The sequence below is a fragment of the Bombus fervidus genome, chromosome 5 (assembly GCF_041682495.2).
Source record: "Bombus fervidus isolate BK054 chromosome 5, iyBomFerv1, whole genome shotgun sequence".
In the NCBI taxonomy this organism is placed as follows: Eukaryota; Metazoa; Arthropoda; class Insecta; order Hymenoptera; family Apidae; genus Bombus; species Bombus fervidus.
The window spans coordinates 12,704,277-12,716,435 of record NC_091521.1 but is presented as its reverse complement, the minus strand read 5'-3'; the positions used below and the strand labels follow the sequence as shown (position 1 = coordinate 12,716,435).

At 27.6% G+C, this 12,159-nt stretch overlaps 5 protein-coding genes across 8 annotated transcripts; 3 read left to right on the top strand and 2 right to left on the bottom strand.

The window, feature by feature from the left end:
• Nucleotides 1-3,574: 3,574 nt before the first annotated feature.
• Nucleotides 3,575-5,121, bottom strand: LOC139987645 (transmembrane emp24 domain-containing protein). The gene is made up of 3 exons (XM_072004127.1): nucleotides 4,904-5,121; nucleotides 3,883-4,223; nucleotides 3,575-3,803 (listed from the first exon to the last, which is right to left on the bottom strand). The coding sequence occupies exons 1-3, from the start codon at nucleotides 5,028-5,030 to the stop codon at nucleotides 3,654-3,656; spliced, it is 618 nt and encodes a 205-aa protein (XP_071860228.1). The 5' UTR covers nucleotides 5,031-5,121; the 3' UTR covers nucleotides 3,575-3,653.
• Nucleotides 5,122-5,975: 854 nt separating this feature from the next.
• Nucleotides 5,976-7,606, top strand: LOC139987642 (sn-1-specific diacylglycerol lipase ABHD11). 4 transcript variants are annotated; one of them, XM_072004119.1, is made up of 4 exons: nucleotides 5,976-6,181; nucleotides 6,515-6,660; nucleotides 6,713-7,078; nucleotides 7,149-7,606. In XM_072004119.1, exons 1-4 carry the CDS (start codon nucleotides 6,175-6,177, stop codon nucleotides 7,458-7,460), a joined length of 831 nt encoding a protein of 276 aa, XP_071860220.1. In that variant the 5' UTR covers nucleotides 5,976-6,174; the 3' UTR covers nucleotides 7,461-7,606. The 4 variants fall into 4 exon arrangements, with proteins under 4 accessions (XP_071860220.1, XP_071860219.1, XP_071860223.1 ...); XM_072004118.1 differs by having other exon boundaries at nucleotides 5,977-6,305; nucleotides 6,504-6,660; XM_072004122.1 differs by having other exon boundaries at nucleotides 6,165-6,305.
• A 417-nt stretch (nucleotides 7,607-8,023) lies between these two features.
• Unc-119 (unc-119 lipid binding chaperone) lies at nucleotides 8,024-9,392 on the bottom strand. The gene is made up of 4 exons (XM_072004126.1): nucleotides 8,851-9,392; nucleotides 8,646-8,759; nucleotides 8,236-8,535; nucleotides 8,024-8,175 (listed from the first exon to the last, which is right to left on the bottom strand). The coding sequence occupies exons 1-4, from the start codon at nucleotides 8,993-8,995 to the stop codon at nucleotides 8,048-8,050; spliced, it is 687 nt and encodes a 228-aa protein (XP_071860227.1). The 5' UTR covers nucleotides 8,996-9,392; the 3' UTR covers nucleotides 8,024-8,047.
• A 669-nt stretch (nucleotides 9,393-10,061) lies between these two features.
• Vti1b (Vesicle transport through interaction with t-SNAREs 1b) lies at nucleotides 10,062-12,029 on the top strand. The gene is made up of 2 exons (XM_072004129.1): nucleotides 10,062-10,625; nucleotides 11,338-12,029. Exon 2 carries the CDS (start codon nucleotides 11,463-11,465, stop codon nucleotides 11,799-11,801), a length of 339 nt encoding a protein of 112 aa, XP_071860230.1. The 5' UTR covers nucleotides 10,062-10,625; nucleotides 11,338-11,462; the 3' UTR covers nucleotides 11,802-12,029.
• Nucleotides 10,632-11,331, top strand: LOC139987646 (uncharacterized). Its single transcript, XM_072004128.1, has 2 exons — nucleotides 10,632-10,896; nucleotides 11,027-11,331. Exons 1-2 carry the CDS (start codon nucleotides 10,668-10,670, stop codon nucleotides 11,236-11,238), a joined length of 441 nt encoding a protein of 146 aa, XP_071860229.1. The 5' UTR covers nucleotides 10,632-10,667; the 3' UTR covers nucleotides 11,239-11,331.
• Nucleotides 12,030-12,159: the final 130 nt, after the last annotated feature.

The following is a 12,159-nucleotide window of genomic DNA, read 5'->3' as shown; positions in this document are numbered from 1 at the left end:
ATACATTATATCTCGTTAAGCAAGCCGTGTTCCTCGCCTGTTCGATTAATTCCTGTGCGGATAAAGTCGTTTATTTGTCATAGTACCAACTCTAATTCTTCTTCCTTTCTCTTAATTATACCGTTACGTGTAATCGCTCTCCTTAATTAGCAGCGTTTCTTTTTTGTTCCGTTTCGGGCCAAGCCCTTCGTATCCTCGATAAATCTACCAACTTATCCCGTGAATCTTTCTTCACGGTCGGATAATAAATATTACGGCCGATTAATTACAAGATTTGCTGTCGATGGTGTCATTGAAAAATTTCCATACATTCTATCCCTTCCTTTCGTATGGAGTGTTTTTTCTATATTAAATACAAGATACAAATGTGAATTTTTGTAACATTTTATTTGCTGATACATGGAGTTTGATTAAAGATATTTTAATTACACTATATTTTATATAGAATATTTTTAATTAATTTAATTACACTAATTTAATATAAAATAAAACAATCAATATTTTCCAATCGTCGTATAGAACTTGCGTGATTTCATACATTTCCAATTTTTCTAGATCTCATGAGATCTATCTACATTTCTATCGCCATTCAAAAGATTTCATACAATAGAATTATACTAACAAGGCATTTAGCAAAACTTCAACTGTATAAAAGAGTAATTTTTCAACTGAATAAACCGAGTGGGACGTCTGATATTACAAATTCTTCCAGTTGGTCGAATTTGTTCAGACATTGATAGGACAGTGGTAATTACACCTTAAGACCCCTCGTTAGAGTCGTGCAATTGCTCTAATAAATTTGCATATTTCTTGTCAAGAACACATGTGCCAACCAGAGCGTTAAATTATAGAGCAGTTCCTCTGATCCAAGTAATTGGGAGCTAGTGAAATTACTAAATTTTTTCTCTTTTTTTTTTTTTTTTTTGCTGCACGTATATAATAATATTTAGGATTGTATGTAAATTAAATAAAAGCCTCGTAATAATTATCCACGTTGTTGTTATAAAGATATTGCATTCTTACAATAATTAGAATTGTAATAAGTATATCTGGAATATCATACTACGATAACAACTTCTTGTATTGTATATAAATCAAAATTTGATGATGTTATTTAAAATGTATCAATGTATAAATGCTTTCTACACTTTCTACGCCCGTTACACCTTAGATGACTGAAAAAGCTTCAAATTCCAAACTACATATCAAGTAATACATAGTTCCCTCTGGGACATTCGTAATCGTCGATTAAACGTTTATAATCAAAGATCTTTAGAAAGGATAAGAAAGAGTTTGCTCAGTAAACTGTATGACCCGTAATTCATAGTTGCTCGTGAAACATTTATAATAAACGTTTTCCTCGCTCGCATATCGCGCTGTAATAGCGATGAATTTACGACCGTATGTTACGTTTTTCAACGACGTTCACAATGCTGGCCTGTTATATGAGACCATGATCGAATCGCACAGTTAGTAAACTCAATAATTACCTATATCGTCTTGTATCGTCTGTTATAGTTCTGATTACATGCCGGCTGGACGATGTGAATAAAAGGCATCAACGAAATCAACACCTTCCCGATTATTATACGTACCTAATTTATATCTATTGCGATCCTTAGTCAACATTTAAACAACATAAAAAGTATAATTCTTAGAAATATAGATAAATGATTATTTTGAACCTATAATATTTAATTATTAACTTCCTCTAACGTTCACATGATATTTAAATGCACATAAAACTTAATAATTAATAGTAACTACTATTGCAATTTCATCGATTCACATTTATAAATGATAAGAATTACAATGATATTTTACAGAATTGTAGGCTACCATTTAAAATTACCATTTAATTATAACCATTTGTTCCATATAAATTAGTTTCATGATAGATATTACAAACCATAAACTGTATGAAGCAAATGCAATTAATTTTAAGAGATAACGAGGGTTAATGACAATGTCCAGGGACAGGATGCCTGACAGAATACATAATCAAGTAGTATCACGACTAAAACGTAAACCATATGGCCATAATTGACCGATCATGAGATCACTTCGAGAAAAATAAAACGTTGTAATTAATAATAAATGGCAAGAAAGACGTATCATTTTTATTTTTACTACATTCATATATAATACATAGCCATATCTTCATTTATTCAAAGCTTCGAGTTTGCATAAAAGTAGTAGGTCCGAAATTTTCTTGGCCTACGAAATCGAACGAATAGTTCAACAGAAGGAATACTGTCCAATTCCGTTTCCGACATTGCACACTAGCCGCGGGAGTACCAAAAGTATTGTCTTTCGGTATAATCATGGCCGGGATTAGAGCAGACACCGAGACATGCAATCCGCTCATGTTTCCTGCAGCTACAGATCAAGGAGGAGGAAAAAAAGCATCCACAGTATTGTTACTACGTAGGGTCGATGAAACTGCTAGGTGGCATCTAATGAGAAGGAGCGGACAATGAGCCTTTCTAACTTAAGTGCCCTAGGGTGAATACCAGAAGGGTACTCCTACCACCCTTCTTATTTCATTCATTTATTCTCACGCTTGCTTCACGAATCAGACGAGTTATCTGACGAGAGAGCTCCACTATGAATGGTTTCAATGTTTCCGCAATATTTCAAAACAGAAATCTAGTTAATCGAATAATCATATTTAAATTTCAAACATAAAATATGTTCAGAAGATTGTGCGAAGAATTTTGTTTCCACCATAAAATTTAAATAAAAGGAAAGAAAGGTTCTAAATGATCATTATACCTATAATTAATTAATAATTAAAATCTGATAATTTTAATGTAAAATTTTTTAATATGTTACCAAATATTATTTAACCATCTATATCATTGAACGAACTACATAATAATAAACAAACTAATGTTTAGCTTAAAACAAATTTTTATTTTTTTATATATGAACTAATCTCAACTATTTTTCATAAATATTCCCATATTGAAATATTTATTCAATGATCGCATGGCAGTAAAATAATAAATAAGTACATACCAAGATACCATACCGTTTTTTATAAACAATATCAATTTCTTCTCTTATTGTTTCTAATCTATATCAGAATGATTAAAATCACTACATGACATCAACGTGACAGAAAAAGCTAAGTAAAATTTAAATAAAATTTGATTCATCTAAAACATATTAGATATATCTAATAGAATTATCAAATAATTAATCAGTATCTTCTTATTAAATCATATAACTCTGTGCAATTGTATAAATGATATTACTTTAAATTCTAGTGTACGTTATAGAATTTAAATTCGCATATGAAAATGATATAATATTTCAATACAAATTTCTGTACATATTTGTTTAATAAAAATAACTCTGAATGATTATTAATATAAGAATAATTAGATTTTATATATGATATATATTTTAAGTTATATATAAACTAAATTCTTTTAACTAGTACTAGTGCAAAAAACATGTTTTTAAAATTATCATAAGAAATCATATTTCTTTTTTAACAATATTATGAATTCTCAACATCATTGTGTATTGGTATATCAAATTTAAGGAAAGAAATAACTTCTAAATGTTGAAATTTTTTAATTCTATTATAACTTAATCACATAAAAAAATGTACAATGAGTGTATTTTTTATTGCATATGTTGAATTAAACGACTCTTCTAACTTCAAAGAATCGTTTTAGATATAAAATTTGTCCTATTGTCATACAAACCAAAACCATAGCTTCAAAAAATGCCCACATAACTACACGAGCATTTGTACTTTCACTGATAGCTCTGTGATTGCGATCTCTAACCTAAAAATAAAATATTAATTTTATTAAAAGCTTTAGTAAAACACAAGGAAATGAAATACAAATTCTAAAGAGAAATTACCTGCATGTATTCTTGCTCATTTTTCACACCCCATAAACTTGTACTTAATTCTTTTATCATATCATCTATTTTGTTATGATTTGAATCAGAATTTTTCCCATCTGAATTATTTTCTACAGGCTTTGGATTTTCACCAATATCCATGTTAAACATCACTACTTTTGGTGTCATACTACTTTTCTGATTGCCAAAACAATATGTATAAACACCAGCAAGATGTGCAGCAAATGTATATTTACCACTGCTTTCTTGATCACCTTGATAAATTATTTTTCCATCAGGACCAATTATTTTTACATCTATGTCTAGAAATCCACCTTCTGCTATTTCAAATGTAAGACCTATGAAAATAATATCATTTTTGTGTGAATATAATAACATTATTTTAAAAGATATTATATAAAATAAATAATGACATATTTAAGTTAACATATGGTATATACTAATATAAATACATTAGACAAGTACTATTACAATTTATTATCTAAATTTTTTAACTATAAAATCCCAATAATTTCACCAAATTTGTTTATTTAATCTTTATTGAATTAAAATATTATCCAAATAAAAATTTGATAAATTTAAATTTGATTTATATTTCTTATTGTAATATATGCTAATTGAAATAAAATAGTAATTTTATTTGCAAAAGTAATTGCATAAAAACAAGTTGTTTAGAACATTTTTAAAATAATGATATTTCTAACAGATTTGAGTAAATATTTGTATGTATATTCTACCAAGTTGTAAGAATGTTTTAATTATCTAAATTAACAATTTTTAATAATGTAGTAAGATTCTTTTATACTATTTTACATGATTTATACCATATTAATTCCAAAAGTAATAACAGAACCTCTTTGTTTAATATGTGTATTTTTAATACTAAGAAATTATTTCGATTAACATTCATCTCGAAACATAAAAGCAATTTTGTATCAAAGTTTCATTTTGGAAGATTGGAAATTATTATTTCTCTATAATACATATATTAAAAATAAGTACAGAAGTGAAAACTAACCCATTTTCGTGCCTGTTTCCACATTGTCAAAGAAACATTCTTCGGCATGTGCGTCCACGGTAATGAAATAGCAATTTACTTTGGAGCTCAAAAAAATTAGGAATAAACACGAAATGAGCCACCTCATTTTATCAAATTACAATTTGAATCAATTAAAAACGACATACGATTTGTCTTTTACCTGCCACTTCACAGTAGCATGTTGCTACCACAGCGCCACGTATGCATTCTGCCGCGAAATATATAATATAGATAGATGTATGTCCTACAAGAATTATCAAATCCGTCAAAATGATAAATTCCAGATTTTTTTATAACTATTAAACAAAGCTAGGTGTTTCCAACAAAATTCATGTCAGCTTTTGTTAAGATAAAATTACAATTATATATATGTTAATGTTTAATCAATATATTGAGATACCCATTAAAGGCTAATTGTTCATTTATTTTATTGTTATAATATAATACTACAAAGTACCAATTACAATATGTTTAAATATTGAATGACAATTACTTTACTTTTATTACGTAAATATATATTTAGAGATATACATTTATGAAATCGTGAGCCTATACAGCACTTCTGAGAATTGCGAATAAAATTTCGAATGGGTTTGGAAATTTGATAAGAGAACGTTTCATTATACAACTGCAATTTTACAGAATTAATTACTTTATTTTGTGTTGAAATCTAAATCTTCTAAACATATTTTCTAAAGATTGGGTTTCTAATGATTTAAATAATTTTTTATTCTCTAATATATTAAATTCAAATTCAATTCAATTCAAAACGTCAATCAATTTGAAAGTATAATCTTTAAAATATGTATGTATTTATATTTCTTTTACAAAACAATAACATCAAAATTTTAGTGCGCTTGAGAAGTACGATGTTTATATAATTATACTATTCTAGTGAAACACTTTTTTTACTGATTAAAACAATTTTTAATTCATTATTTACCATCAATTTATTAAAGGTATATACATTAAATTAATAGTATATATATATATAATAATGAATGAAACACTATAATGCATATAAATGCATATAATACAAAATATTACTGTATTTATTTGCACATATTATGTATATATTATTATCTAATCTGTTTTAGATTGTAGTATTATTTGATAATGTACTACTGTCACATGTAGTTCATTCATGGTTCATGATTTTATGTTGTAGAAAAGCAACATAAAACACATATTTTTTCTGAAACAATTAAAATTTATTGTTAAACGTTGTTAAAAAATAAAAAATTGAAAGTATGAGTGGTATGTGCTCTCGATATATAATAACGCGAAATATTATTCACCATTATCGAAGACAAGATTTCGTTGTTACTTCATCTTTTGTACCATATTTATCTTCCAAACAAATACGTAGCAATTCTGATTCGTACGTATATATACATGAGTATATATGTACATATATATATATACATATATATATATAATTTTGTCACAGTATCATTTATATAATTTAATTATTTTATATATATATATATATATATGTATATATAATATTGTCACAATATTATTTATATAATTCAATTATTAAAATATAGTCCTTGTTTCATCATTACTAATTTTCAAGTGTAATACCAGTAAAACTAGCATATGTTTCCTATGAATCTATGGATGGGAATAAAAATGCTTCCAAGCGACCTATAATAATAATGCATGGTCTTTTTGGTTCAAAGACTAATTGGAACTTATTATCGAAAACAATTCATCGAGATACAGACCGTAAGGTAGATACCTGGATTTTGCATGATGCAAGGAATACTTAAAATAAATTTATAGGTGATAACTGTAGATGCAAGAAACCATGGAGATTCCCCACATTCTTCAGACATGACATATAGTCATATGGCACAGGATATAGTTCAACTTATGAATGATTTAGGATTTCAAAAATCTATATTAATAGGACATAGCATGGGTGGTTCTACGATGATGTATGTAGCTTTAAATTACCCACAGCTAGTAGAGAAATTAATAATAGTTGATATGTCTCCTGTGAGTGTCAGTCCTCAGCTCATGGAAATGGAAAATATATTCAAAGCCATGCGCACAGTAAATTTAGAAGGAATCGCAACATTGACAAAAGCACGTACTAGTATAAGAGATCAACTTGCAAATGGTATTAAATCATTACCTTTACGTCAGGTAATTAAATATTTATTATATTCCATATGAACAATTAAAACAACTGTCATTCATATTTTCTTTATTTCAGTTTTTAGTAATGAATTTAGTAGAAGCAGATATTGGGAAATATAAATGGCGGCTCAATTTACCTGTATTAGAGCAAAACTTTGCATCACAAATAGCTGTATTTCCAGATGTAGGATCAAAAGTATACGATGGACCGACATTGTTTATAGGTGGTTCTAACAGTGATTATATAAGAGTACAAGATCATGATAAAATAAAAAAATTATTTCCATCTGCTGGATTTACTTATATAAATGGTGCAAATCATTGGGTACATGCAGATAAACCAACAGAGTTTTTAAAAATAACGATTGATTTCGTTAATCAGACATAATTTATTATCATTTCATATGTAAAAAAAATACACAATATGTTTTGTAAATATATACATGTATTTGTGAAATTTTTGACATTACATATAAATCAAGAGAAAAATAGTGAAGTAAAATATAATTTTATGCAGTATAAATAAATCATAAATTTTGTGCTTGTTAAAAACTTACAAAGCTCATCTCTTTAGCCTCTTATTTGTTGCTTTCATAAAAAATACATTCAATATCATTAGTTAAGATTTAGTAGTGATAAAACTGACAAACAGCTTTACACAAGGCCATATTTAAAACAATAACTATTTAAATATTAGGCATCATAATAGAATTTTTAATTATTATAAAATTAAAAAATATTTATTTAACTATAAGTTCAATATAGAGAATTGTTCAATTAGATATGTATTCAATTAGAAGAGTGAAAAGTTGCATGTGAAGCAAATTCAACTTTTAAACATTAATCTAAAAATTTGTGAAAATTGCAATTATTTATAAAAAGAAATAAATTTGGAATTTTAAATTAGCTAAATATTTTCTACTATTATCACAATTATTTTTTTGCGAAGTGCAAGTTTCCTACTGACTTTATCTACTAAAGTACATCATGTGTATGTCCACCATTATATGCATAATCAGCCTTATTATGCATGACCAATTGATTGTCCACAAAATAAAACGAATCTGAACGTGTTTCAAATGGATTTGCAATCATTTCAGAAACTGTAATTTTTATATATTAGAAATTAATAAAATCATATTGAATAATTATTCATTGCTTACCCAAGTCAGCAGGTAAAGTAGGAAACTCATAAATGTGTTCACAAGTATTCTTGCTATTTGGTATACAAAATCCAAATTGAAAGTCAAAGGTTTTCAACAATCTATCCCGAAAGAAATGACGTTCAATCATTCGGAAATTGTTCACTGGTTTAGAACCCACCAAAAACTCAATTGTAGCTCCGACAGTCTTCAGTTTAAGAAATTGAGGTGTAAATTGATACCGTACAAAACGGCCAGTGTTAGCATCCTCACAACCAGATTCTTCATTTTCTGGTTCCAGATCTTGATTGGGATCACATTCTAAGATATAAATAATAAAATTTCATTTCTATATAATATATCAAATATAAATACATTTGTGTCAAATTTTGTTGTAATTATCATTAATTATAATATCTACAATTGCTAACCAGTAGCTGGTGGTTTTGTTATTTCAAATAATATTGCTCCTGTCTCTAAATCTCTGATTTGAAATCTTGTAAAATCTATGTCATAAATATTTGCCTCTGGAGAACATAAATACTCTGAAATTAATATAGATATGTAATATACATTTGATCTTCCTTATTTATTGATATATTGAAATATAAAAAATATCAGTATATACTATCTTACTGTCAGTAATTGTAGGTAATCGTAGCACCATTTCTGGGGTTATAGTTGTTTCCTGAATATTTCTATTATCTGTACTTTCCTGATCTGCTGATGGTGTAAACGGAGCAATAGCTTCATTTGACTTATTCTCGCTATCAACACTCATAATTTATGCGTAATTGAACAATATAAAGACAACTATTTATATTCGAGATCACGTATGACAATTATAAAATATCACATATGATATTCATTGAATATCCTTAAATGAGGTTTCCCCTTGTCAAAAATATTTTACCTAATAGTTTTCGTTGTAAAAATATTTATATACTCAATGTTACTTCCATTGCATGTATATTGTGGCATTTCTTTATATGTCAATAATTATTTACGTTTTATACAAAGTATTAGTCGTGAGATTATGGCTATCGAAGAAACACTTCATCACTTATTTAAGAAAGTAAAAAAAATAACTAGAAATCTCGTGTTACTAGTATTTCATGGATTTCCAGGGAAATTGAATTTTCAATTAAAAATTAAATTAAAGAATTATACATGTTATACATATATATTTATTTAGAGAATTAGAATATTAAACTACGTACGCGTTGACAAACAAATATTTATGTTGTATGTTTTATGTATGCAACAAAATAGAATTTTTTACAAGTTATTTTAATTTACAATTTTGAAAATTGGTGAATAACACATTTTAGCCAATAGTTGCAATATCATGTAACTACGGTTTTATACACAGATTCGGCAATTCGTAGAATTTTTGCTAGCGTGGAATGTGATCATTTTGATCATGATTTTGATGTATTTTAATTCCCTTATTAGTCGCATAGTGGCGCTGTCACGAAATTCTGAAAAGCACGCGCATGTATCTTTGTAACAGTAAGCGACGAAAGATGTTTTTAGGCTGCCATACTACCATCACTACTACGACTCTCATCGTGATCGTGGCCGCTACTCATTTCACTGCCGATACAATCATGTACCAATTAACGCATTACTTTTGACTACGTCATTGATAATGAATGCGTATATGTGAGCTTTTGTGAGTTTCGCGATAACGCCATCATGCTTCTAATAAGGAAATTAATATTATATACGACATAAGACATCAAAATGTTGACATCTCACTCCGTAGGAATTGCCGAACCTTCAATCATATGTATAAGGTCAATAAGGTTCACGTTCTTGCAAGATAGATGGAGAAAAATAGAGTGCTCTCTCTCTGTCTAAGGCATTCACAGCATGCCACGTATGTGCAGCTAAGACTTTTATGTTTTCCATGTTAATTTTTCACAACTAGATAGGACTCAATTTTCCCTAGGCTTCGGTATATGAATGGCGAGACTTATTTATATGATCGTTGTCACGACCAGTAGATTAACTACTCATTTCTATCACTACTCAATTTTCGGATGGTATTCCCTAGAGAGTGTCGAGAACAGTTTATAGTTTATATGATTGTAGTCTGTCTAGCAGAGCAAATCTTTCCATGCTCTCCATCTTGATTTTTTTCGACTCGAAAGCTGGACTGTTTTCCCTAACGAATGTCCAGATCTGTTTATATGACCATAGTGAATAGTGATTGAGTAGTGGTTGAATATTTCACGACGTTAGATTCATGAAGCCTTCATATGTTTACAATAAACAAAAAATTTATGTATGTATTATCGGAAGCATATTCAAGGCATATAATAATATATAACAACGAGTGTGTATCCTGAATATAACTACATATAATTTGTTGACAACAAAAGAAAGTTTTGCAAGATAAGTGAAAGGTAAACATGTCAACTCAATTTTACTAATATTTATTGTTGATTATGTCAGCTATTACAAAGAATGTTCGTACGGAAAATTTAAAGAGACGTATAAAGGAATCATTTTGTTTAATGGACACTGATACTGATGGTTATTTAGATTATCATGAAATGAAAGCTGCATTAAAAGCTTTGGGTTTCGCAGTAAAAAAATCTTACATTTTATCTATTATACGAATGTATGACAAGCGTGGATATAATAAAATTTGTTTTGAAGATTTTAATTATATTGGTGCGTTTAAACAAAAAATATTAAATTTAATTAAATAATCTGTTATTTATATTCTTAAGAAAGTTCATAATAAATAATGCATGTGTTTTCATAATCAGTATTGTCTTAATTAAATTTTACACTTACATAGTATCAGAGAAGTTAAATAAGCTAAAACCTTTAGATGAAATTAAATATGTGTTCAAATTATTTACAAATGAGACTGCAAATGACAAGATAACAGTAGAAGATCTCCAAAAACTTAATAAAAAGCTTGATTGTAATCTGACTAATGAGGAAATGGAACTTATGATTAAAGAATTTGATTTGGATCAAGATGGTTCTAGTAAAACAAGGATTTGATTTTGAATTAATTAAATTATTGAGGAAATTTTAATTTTATTGTTTATTTCATTCATTTTATATTATAAATAATTTTGCAAATTATACTTATGATTTCAGTTGATCAAAGTGAATTCTTGGATATTATGGCAGATCTGACAATTTAAAGGACGTTTATTTTCTTGTTGTGAACATAATTATTATTTCATAATATTGGTGTGAACATATTTATTAATATTGTCACAATGAATCTTGGAGTTAATTGGGAGGAAGAGCATAGACGGACATTATTAGAAGGAAATGCAATACTGGATCGCTCATCACAATCTATTGCTAGATCTCAAGCAGTTGCTGTTGAGAGTGAACAAATAGGGACAGAAGTAATTTCTGAACTGAATGAACAAAGGGAACGATTATTGAGAGCAGATAGAAGATTATCCCAAACAGATGAAGAATTAGATAAGACAAGAAGGATATTAAATGTTATGCGAAGAAGAATTTTAATGAATAAGTTTATATTAGTTTTAATTATATTACTGGAAATAGCAATACTTGGTGCTATTATATATAAGAAATTTATATAAGAAATATAAATTGTAAATATTATCGGTGTTGTATATAAACATATATATACATATAATTAATATATACTTTATATGTATATACGCACAAGCATTTAGTGCATTTTTATTTATGTCCTGTGTAATATGTATTATGCAATATAATATATGTGCACATTTTATTTAATGTTACATTGTAATTAATATGTTCCAATGAATTATATGTAAAACAATAAATATGTTACAATTTGATGCAGGTTTACAAATTGATATACGATATTTGATTGATTGATATATGATATTGAATGAAAAATTATCAACTACACAATAATTGTCATTAATATGTATGTATATGTACACAGTTATTTTTAAGTCATCGACT

Coding starts and splice junctions, on each gene's coding strand:
- LOC139987645 (XM_072004127.1), bottom strand. CDS start 5,030: ATGAGGTGGCTCATTTCGTGTTTATTCCTAATTTTTTTGAGCTCCAAA. Junction 4,224..4,903: donor GGAAACAGGCACGAAAATGG/GTTAGTTTTCAC, acceptor TTATTTTCATAG/GTCTTACATTTGAAATAGCA. Junction 3,804..3,882: donor ATGAGCAAGAATACATGCAG/GTAATTTCTCTT, acceptor TTTTATTTTTAG/GTTAGAGATCGCAATCACAG.
- LOC139987646 (XM_072004128.1), top strand. CDS start 10,668: ATGTCAGCTATTACAAAGAATGTTCGTACGGAAAATTTAAAGAGACGT. Junction 10,897..11,026: donor TGAAGATTTTAATTATATTG/GTGCGTTTAAAC, acceptor ACACTTACATAG/TATCAGAGAAGTTAAATAAG.
- Unc-119 (XM_072004126.1), bottom strand. CDS start 8,995: ATGAGTGTTGATAGCGAGAATAAGTCAAATGAAGCTATTGCTCCGTTT. Junction 8,760..8,850: donor ATTACCTACAATTACTGACA/GTAAGATAGTAT, acceptor TATTAATTTCAG/AGTATTTATGTTCTCCAGAG. Junction 8,536..8,645: donor AACAAAACCACCAGCTACTG/GTTAGCAATTGT, acceptor TTTATATCTTAG/AATGTGATCCCAATCAAGAT.
- LOC139987642 (XM_072004118.1), top strand. CDS start 6,175: ATGAGTGGTATGTGCTCTCGATATATAATAACGCGAAATATTATTCAC. Junction 6,306..6,503: donor ATACGTAGCAATTCTGATTC/GTACGTATATAT, acceptor CTAATTTTCAAG/TGTAATACCAGTAAAACTAG. Junction 6,661..6,712: donor ATCGAGATACAGACCGTAAG/GTAGATACCTGG, acceptor ATAAATTTATAG/GTGATAACTGTAGATGCAAG.
- Vti1b (XM_072004129.1), top strand. CDS start 11,463: ATGAATCTTGGAGTTAATTGGGAGGAAGAGCATAGACGGACATTATTA.